The 9,085-nt window shown below is 44.0% G+C and overlaps 1 protein-coding gene across 1 annotated transcript in view; it reads left to right on the top strand.

Moving 5' to 3' along the window:
• The first annotated feature begins 223 nt into the window (after nucleotides 1-223).
• Ywhaq (tyrosine 3-monooxygenase/tryptophan 5-monooxygenase activation protein theta) overlaps nucleotides 224-9,085 on the top strand; it is a 25,071-nt gene continuing 16,209 nt past the window's right edge. The window contains exons 1-2 of the mRNA XM_029540911.1: nucleotides 224-321; nucleotides 699-1,032. Coding sequence (XP_029396771.1) covers nucleotides 739-1,032 — 294 coding nt within the window. The 5' untranslated portion in view covers nucleotides 224-321; nucleotides 699-738. The remainder of the gene's footprint in view (nucleotides 322-698; nucleotides 1,033-9,085) is intronic.

Below are 9,085 nucleotides of genomic sequence, written 5' to 3'. Positions count from 1 at the left end.
CGTCCATTCACCCTGGATCTAATTGGAGGAAACCCCGTGGCCGAAGCCGCAGCCTGCGGGCCAACCGAACCTACCCGGGCCGACCCACCCTCGGAGCCTCCGCTTCGCTTCCCGCCCCGCCCCCTGGGCCCCCTTCCGCGCGCTCGCTCTTCATTGGGCAGGGGAGAAGCTGGAGGCGGGACTCCCTGGGGAGGTGCAGCGTTCTATTGGTCGGTGGCGAGCTCGTCGGCTCCGTGCTAGGCTGAGACGGGAGGGTCCTCGGCTAAAGCCCAAAGCAGATCAAAGTGTTGGGACTCGCGTCGTGGCCGCGGAGACTAAAAGGTGAGTGCGGGGACGGGTCCGGGACTGCGGCTGCAGCCACCGCCGCCGCCGCGAGGGACCGAGGGACAGTGGCGGAGCACGGTCCTCCGAACTGCTGGGCTACCGCGCGCCTGAGGGTCGGGCTGGGACGGGAAGGTGCGGCGCCAACGGCCGCTTCCATCTTGGGCCGGGTGGGGCCCGCGCTCTGGCCTTGGGGAGGCCCGGCGGGCGGGCCGGAGGGCGCGGGCGGAAGGCGGCGGCCCGGTGAGAGGCCGGAGGACGCGCGGCCTCGTGCGCCGAGACAAAGCGGGCGTCCGGCTGCATTGTCTGACGTGCTCTCTCCTCGCTCCTTTTTGTCCTCGCCGGCGCCGCCCCGCCCCGCCCCTCGCGGCTCTCAGGAGGACTCCGGATCCGGCTCGGCGCTCGCCCTCGCTCGCCATGGAGAAGACCGAGCTGATCCAGAAGGCCAAGCTGGCCGAGCAGGCCGAGCGCTACGACGACATGGCCACCTGCATGAAAGCCGTGACGGAGCAGGGCGCCGAGCTGTCCAACGAGGAGCGCAACCTGCTGTCGGTGGCCTACAAGAACGTGGTCGGGGGCCGCAGGTCCGCCTGGAGGGTCATCTCGAGCATTGAGCAGAAGACCGACACTTCTGACAAGAAGTTGCAGCTGATCAAGGACTATCGGGAGAAAGTGGAGTCGGAGCTGAGGTCCATCTGCACCACGGTCCTGGTGAGTCGTGAGTCGGCGCCGGCGTTAGTAGGGCGGCGGGAGCGAGACCCTTTTGTGTGGTGCTCCGGATGGGAGAAACCTGTGGGGTGGAGAGTTTGTGATTTGAGCCCCAGACTTCCTTCATACCTGTTTCAGAGCTTTCTCGGGGGTTGGGTAACTCCTTTTTTTCCCCAAGCTCTGGGTTACAAAAAACTTGGGGGAGCAGCCGCGTAGGCTTGCACAAGACTAAAAAAGACCTATTTAACCTTGTGCCAGGAGAAGAGTGGTCCTGAGATCTGTAAGTTCTTCATGTCATAGAAGGCATGGGGACTTTTACCATAGAGATGCTAGAATTTCCCCATCCCCCCAAGATTTAGGAATGAAAAATCTAGACATAGTTTTATTTTTCATGTAAGAATATGTTGAGCCTTTGCTTGCTAAAGAGGTGTGTGTGTGTGTGTGTGTGTGTGTGTAGGGAGAGTTCACTGAATGAAAAGGATACAGAAAATTTGAAGAATACCATGCCCTGGTCAAATTTCAATATTTAATAGTGTTTCTTTTCTATTTGTTGGCTCACTTAAGTCCGGTGTATGGAAATGGAAGCATTTCTGGTGTGAATGGGCAAGAAAGGCTTTACAGGTTTTGCACTATCCAGTCCCAGCCGGGATGTTAACTGATTCACCCTTATTAGAGGGGGGGACTTTTAAATCTTGGGTCATTCATTGCCCAGATCTCTTATTCAATAAAGCAAGTTTCTAAAATTTAAATAGCATGCCATAGAGTGTCAGATATTAATGCTGCAAACTGTGACTCCTGTGCACATTGATAGGTAGTTACAGACTGGTGATGAAGAAGCTGCTGGGTTTGCTTTTCACATGCCACCTTTATAAGAGGCAGCTGGTAGCTGATAGGCTTGCCCTAGATCTTATTTAGGTGTCTTTTCAAAGGCAAGCATGCAGGGTTTCATAAGAGAAGGGAAAAAGGCTTTTTCCTTCTAGCCTTCATTTCTTCATCATATCAAATCAATGGAACCTAGAACTTTTGTTCCCTGTTGTGTAAAACCTAACCTACCTGTTTTACTAGAACAAAAGAGATTATCTGAGCAAAATCATGGTTGATAGATACAGATGTTAGGGATCAAAAGCAATCAAGAGTTGGTAGTGAAGTGCAGAAAACTGTTGCTTTGTAAAGATGCCATTTTGTTCTGTTAACATCTATGTGGGGAGGCAGCTGTTTGGCCTGATTTTATTTTATTTTATTTTATTTTTTTGGTTTTTCGAGACAGGGTTTCTCAACAGTATATCCCGGTCTGTCCTGGAACTCCCTTTGTAGACCAGGCTGTCCTCGAACTCAGAAATCTGCCTGCCTCTGCCTCCCGAATGCCCAGCTCCGCCTGAATTTTTTACATTCAAGAGATGTCAACTAGGATAGTAATAGACTTTAATAGCATATATTGATGGCTTTTGTTAACCTAACCTAACCCTAACCCTTTTTTTTTTTTTTTTTTTTTTTTTTTTTTTTTCTTTTTTGGTTTTTTGAGACAGGGTTTCTCTGTGTAGCCCTGGCTGTACTGAAACTTACTTTGTAGATCAGGCTGGCTTCGAACTCAGAAATCCACCTGCCTGTTTCCCAAGTGCTGGGATTAAAGGTGTGCGCCACCACTGCCTGGCTTGCAGTTTAATTCTGAAACAAAGGAATGTTTATTCCATCTTGCAGCTCTTACACACAACAAAGAATGTGTACTGCCTGTATGTATACCACCTATGGGAATACATTGTCCAAAGAGACTGGAAGAAGGGGTCAGGGGTTATCTCCTGTAACTGGGTTTTATGGAAGCATAGATGTGGGAGTTTTCCTTTTTTTGATATGGTTTGAGAGAGTGACCAGACATTTATTGGAGACCTCTCATGCATATCCTTTTAATAAGAGAACTTTTGAAATTAGGACAGTAGTACTTTTTTCTTGCACAAGACAGAAATAGAAGAGGTAGGTAGGTTGACTAATTTGTACACTGATGCATAAATTAGCTGAATTTTGCCTTGATGACCAACCTGGAATAAGAACCCTGGGAAAGCATGTCTCCAGTTGGCAGATATTCTGGAGAACTTGATGTGTTTTGAAAGGTTAAACAATACAGGGAAGAACAAAGCTGAGAACCACGGATTTTATTTTATTTTATGCCCTTGAGCATTTTGTAATATAGAGAATTATACTAGGTAATTTTTATAAGGTGTTTATGAGTAAAATGCAGTATAGTTAGAAGGAAACAGAAACCTCAGATAAGACTTCACAGAGATAATAGATTTGAGGGTGAGTATTGGGAGCAGTGTTGGAAGTGATTGTCATTCTAGGTCGTTGGGAGGATTTGGGATAGAGCTTGAGGGAAGGTTTTTTTGGTGTCACTAGAGGGTGGTCTGTTGTTGGTAGGAATCATGATTTGAGCAGGTCAGAAGGAGAAGCTTGATTCCTTTTTGTTTTTTGTTTTCCTTTTTATGTGGGAATTGGGAGCTTTCCAAATGTTAAGGCAAGGCATGTGATCTGCCGCCATGAGCTATGTCTCTAGCCACTTGTGGATGTCTGTACTGGTGTAGCTGCATCTAGAATTCATGGTGTGAGTGTGAGCTGACAAGTTTATTTAACCTGAACATATAGACAAGGAAGTGATAAATTAGTCAACAAGAATCTGATGATTGACAGATTAGCAATTCATTTTTTTTAAAGATTTATTTATTATATATTATATTCTGTAGCTGTCTTCAGACATACCAGAAGAGGGTGTCAGATCTTGTTATGGATGGTTGTGAGCCACCATGTGGTTGCTGGGATTTGAACTCAGGACCTTTGGAAGAGCAGTCCGTGCTCTTACCCACTGAGCCATCTCACCAGCCCCCAGCAATTCATTTTTAAGAGCTGGAACCCAGGGCCTTGAATATGCTAGGTAAGGGCTGTAACACTAAACCATAACCATACTCTTTGTTTTGTAATTGGTAATTTAGTAAGGTGTCCAAAGAAAAAGTGAAGCTTTATATTTTTGAACACACAATAAAATGATGTGGGTGTGTGCACTAGAAAGGAGAATTTTGATATATAAGGAAAAGGTGAGGATTGATTTGGTTTAAATGAGTCAGCTAGATACCTGGTGATGTACCCCTTTATTCCAGCACTCACAATTTCAAGATTTTGACTACTTTTTAGAGTAAATTAGAGATGGATAGTTTTAATCAATTTTCCAGAATAGATGAATAGCCTTTGTAGCTGATGTCTTAAAGGTTCCTAAATTGTGGGGTCATTTCAAGTAAAAGGATTGAAATCCAAATAAATACTATAAAGAGAAGAGGAAATTAAGAGAACCAAAATGGTGCAAACCAGACTCTTGATGGCAATTTTAAAGAAGTCAAATGACATTACTAGGTAATAATCAGTATATCAGTATAATTTATGCAGACAGATTTTTGTTCTTAAATTTAAAGTTAGGAGGCTGGTGAGATGGCTCAGTGGGTAAGAGCACCCAACTGCTCTTCTGAAGGTCCGGAGTTCAAATCCCAGCAACCACGTGGTGACTCATAACCATTGTAACAAGATCTGACACCCTCTTCTGGAGCTGTCTGAAGACAGCTACAGTGTACTTACATATAATAATAAATCTTTTAAAAAAAATTTAAAGTTAGTTTTAGTTGTAACAATTGGGGCCTTGCCGATTCACTTCTACTTTAACTCCCACCTTTGTGGTGGTTTGAATGAGATTGGTTCCCATCTGCTTGTTTGGTTCAATGCTTGAATCCTCAATTGGTGGAACTGTTTGTGAAGGGTTAGGAGATTAAGATGCCACTCGTGGGTGTTATTCCCTATTAGCTCTGTCTCCTAGTTTTGGATCAAGAAGTAAACTCTGAACTATAGTTTTGCCTCATGTGTGACTGCTGTTTGCTTTTTACTATTATAATCATGGACTCTAACCCTCTGAAACTGTAAGCCTCAAATAAACGCTTTCTTTTATAAGTTGTCTCTTGGTCATAATATCTATCACAGCAACCTCTAAAAATAATTTTCAGGTTGAGACACGTGTCATCAAAGATAAATGATGGTAATAAGTGCCTAGTGTGTTGGCTTTGTGAAATGGTACAGAAGTCATTAGCAATCAAGAGTGCTGACAAGAGCAAAGTTTAAGTGAAAACTTAACAGTGGATAAGTAACAGGTGTGAAATGAGAGTAATTCAGACCTTGCATGTAAAGTATGAGCAGATCAAAGAAATCTTGGGAACAAAGCTATGTGTAACTTGGAAACAAAATCTGTCATTTACAATCTTGGGCTAAGAACCAAAAGCTTAAAGTGTATATGGGACAACCTTAATTAATACCCTCTCTTCTAGACTTTGAGTAGATGAGTTTCAGTATAATCCTGTAATCCCAGCATTTGGAAGGTAGAAAGATTGTACTTTCAGGATCAGCCTCTGTTACTCTGTGTGAGTTTGAGGCCTGCTAGAATTCTGTGGCACCCGGTCTCAAAAATAAAATAAAGCCAGAGCCAAGTGCAGTGGTAATGTGCCTGTAATTCCAACCATCTGGGATGCTGAGGCAGGATTCAGAGTTTGAAGCAGCAAGCTTGGGGAGTAGCAAAAGCCATCCTTTAAAGAAAATGTTAAGAATCATGTGCCAGGGGCTGGAGAGATAGCTCAGTGGCTAAGAGCACTAACTGCTCTTCAAGAGGTCCTGAGCTTAATTCCCAGCACATGGTGGCTCACAACCATCTGTAGTGGGATCTGAGGCCCTCTTCTGGTTGGTCTGAAGACAGCGCCAGTGTACTCATAAATAAATTTCTGTTTTGTTTTGTTTTGTTTTGAGACAGGGTTTCTCTGAGTAGCCCTGGCTGTCCTGGAACTCACTCTGTAGACCAGGCTGGCCTCAGAAATCTGCCTGCCTCTGCCTCCCAAGTGCTGGGATTAAAGGCATGCGTCACCACTGCCCAGCATAAATAAATATTAAAGAATCATGTGTCGAGTTTTGACATACACCTTTAATTCCAGTACTTGGGAGGCAGTTGCAAGGAGGATCTCCAGGTCTGAGGTCAGCCTGGTCTATATAGTGAGTACCAGGACAACCAGGATTGCACAGAGAAACCCTGTCTCAATAAAATAAAAGAGATAAAAAAAAAATAAAATCAAGCACAGTGGGGAAGTGCTTACCTTTACAGAGGCAGGAGGGTCTTCATAAGAATCTACCCTGCTGCAGCCGGGTGTAGTGGCGCACGCCTTTAATCCCAGCACTAGGGAGGCAGAGGCAGGCGGATTTCTGAGTTCAAGGCCAGCCTGACCTTGTGTTTTATGTATATGAGTACACCATTGTTTTCTTCAGACACACCAGAAGAGGGCATCAGATCCCATTGCAGATGGTTGTGAGCCACCATGTGGTTGCTGGGAATTGAACTCAGGCCCTCTGGAAGAGCAGTCAGTGCTCTTAACTGCTTAGTCATCTCTCCAGCCCTGCTCTTTTATTTCTTTTTTTTTTTTTTTTTTTTTTTTTGGCTTTTTGAGACAGGGTTTCTCTGTGTAGCCCTGGCTGTCCTGGAGCTCACTCTGTAGACCAGGCTGGCCTCGAACTCAGAAAGAACTCAGAAATTCGCCTGCCTCTGCCTCCCGAGTGCTAGGATTAAAGGCGTGCGCCACCACGCCCTGCTCTTTTATTTCTTAATGAAGCTGAATAGTATGGCATTAGAGCTAAATAGTAATAGTAATACAAGGACTATTTTCAATTTATTTTAAGAGAGGATTTCATATAGCTAAGCTGGCCTTAAACTTGCTGGAATGAGCTTCTGCTTCTACCTCCAATGCAAACAAGACAAGCACTTTACTAACTAAACATCCCTAGCCATAAACTAACTCATGTGCTTTTTCATTGGCTGAAGTTTTCATTTTGTTCTTTGTTACTGATGCTAATGTTTTGTAGTGCTGCCACTTGAACCTGGGGCCTTGAGCCTGCCAGTCAAGTGCTCTACTATTGAGCTCTTCTATGCTATCATTCCCCCTTTTAAAATGCTACATTTATGGCTGGGGTGGTGATGGTGTGAATCCATCTTTTTCTTTTTTCTTCTTTTTTTTTTAAGGAGAATAATGCCAAGAATTCTGCCAAACCCAGCTGCAATTGCATTACTTCAGTGATACTTACTTTCTTTTTGGGGGGGGGTGTTTCAAGACAGAGTTTCTCTGTATGGCCCTGGCTGTACTGGAACTCCCTTTGTAGAGCAGGATGGCCTCGAACTCAGAAATTTGCCTGCCTCTGCCTTCCGAGTGCTGGGACTAAAGGCGTGCGCCACTATGCCCCGGCTCAGTCAGTGACACACTCACACACTCTCTCTCCCTCCCTCCCTCCCTCCCTAACTCCATCCCTTCCTTTTGTTTTGTTTTTTGAAACAGGGTTTCTCTGTGTAACTGCCCTGGTTATTGAGCATATTCAGTTTCCGTTTCTTTTCTTTATTGCCTTATCAGAGATCATGTCTTGTTATGTGTCCTCAACACTACTATTGTAATCATAATAGCTTGATAATTAAAGCAGAGACTAGATGAACATTTTATACCAGAGTATCGTGTGTGTGTTTGTCTCTGTCTCTTTCTCCTTTTGTAGCATCCTCCCTTTTTTTTTTTTTTGGTTTTTCTGTATAGCCCTGGCTGTCCTGGAACTCACTTTGTAGACCAGGCTGGCCTCAGAAATTCGCCTGCCTCTGCCTCCCAGAGTGCTGGGATTAAAGGAGTGGGCCACCACGCCTGGCTCCTCCCTTTTAATTGATTTCCTTTTTAACTATTTAATTTTGGAGGGAGTACACCCTGGTTTATTTTCACTGTAGCTAGAGTGGTATTTACTCTGTTGGGCCTGAGTAGCATATTAAGTCTCTGATATTGGGATGACAGCTCTCAATTCATGGTGCTCAGTTAACAGTCATGCTGGTATTAGGCTTTAGGTCTTTTGTTACTGTTGGAATCAAATCCCAAAAGCTCGTTGAACACTTTATATGAAATTTCTACACAAATACTGGTATTAATCTCATTTTCTCCAGAAAGGCATTAAGGAATGCTTTAGACTTTTTTGAATTTTAATAAATAGTTGGGAGCTAAGGTTCTCCATCAGGTTAGAGTAAGACTGGAGAGGTGCTGTAGTTACAGAGTATATTTGACTGGGAAGTGAAGGTAGTATGACAAGCTTGAATACCAAGGAGGTAGGAGGATAATACAATTGTATGGGGGCTGGAGAGATGGCTCAGCTCTTGCACTGACTGCTCTTCTGAAGGTCCTGAGTTCAAATCCCAGCAACCACATGGTGCCTCACAGCCACCTGTAATGAGATCTGACGCCCTCTTCTGGGGTGTCTGAAGACAGCTACAGTGTACTTACATATAATTAAAAAAACAAAAAAACAAAATACAATCGTATGTGGTGTTGCTTTTAATTTTAAAAGTTTAGAACTTTAGGAAAACAGCTTTCAAGTGTAGATCACAGTAATCAAATGCATGTGACTAAAAAAATTGTTTACTCATTTAAATGGGAAAAAAAGCACAGATGATGGTGCTGGTTCTTACATGGCTAGTATGTTTTTAGTCAGTAGGCAGATAAAACTTACTAGGTCCAGTTGTAATAAGGAAGTTGCTTAGTAACTGTCATTACTTCTGAAAAGTTTTTAAGGCCAGCATCTCCACAGCTGTGATGGATTGGTGTAGCTGGCTTTTGCTGCTTTGCAGGTTCTTCTTTCTTCTACCCTTCTCCACCCTTTTCTTACTCTTTCAACCCCCTAACATTAGATAGAAGAGAAGAAAGAATAGAGGGGAAGGGAAGGGGATCCTTGAGGGCAGAAGTTGGAAAGGGGGCCACATTATCATTAGACTATTTTGAGCTGATTTTGAGCTCAAGTTCCTTGGGGTGATTTGATCTTTTGTGTCAGGATATCTAATCTCTTGTTTTTTCTTCAACAAACTGTGACCCACCACACACACACACACACCCAACAGCCCCACCTATCAGGGCTTTTTATATATCTCTAGCTTTTTTAGAACTGTTTCTTTTTTTTTCTTTCTTTCTTTTTTTTTTTTTTT

The sequence above is a fragment of the Mus pahari genome, chromosome 7, assembly GCF_900095145.1.
Source record: "Mus pahari chromosome 7, PAHARI_EIJ_v1.1, whole genome shotgun sequence".
Taxonomy (NCBI): Eukaryota; Metazoa; Chordata; class Mammalia; order Rodentia; family Muridae; genus Mus; species Mus pahari.
Note: the sequence above shows the minus strand (reverse complement) of the source record. Positions and strands in the feature narration are given on the sequence as shown.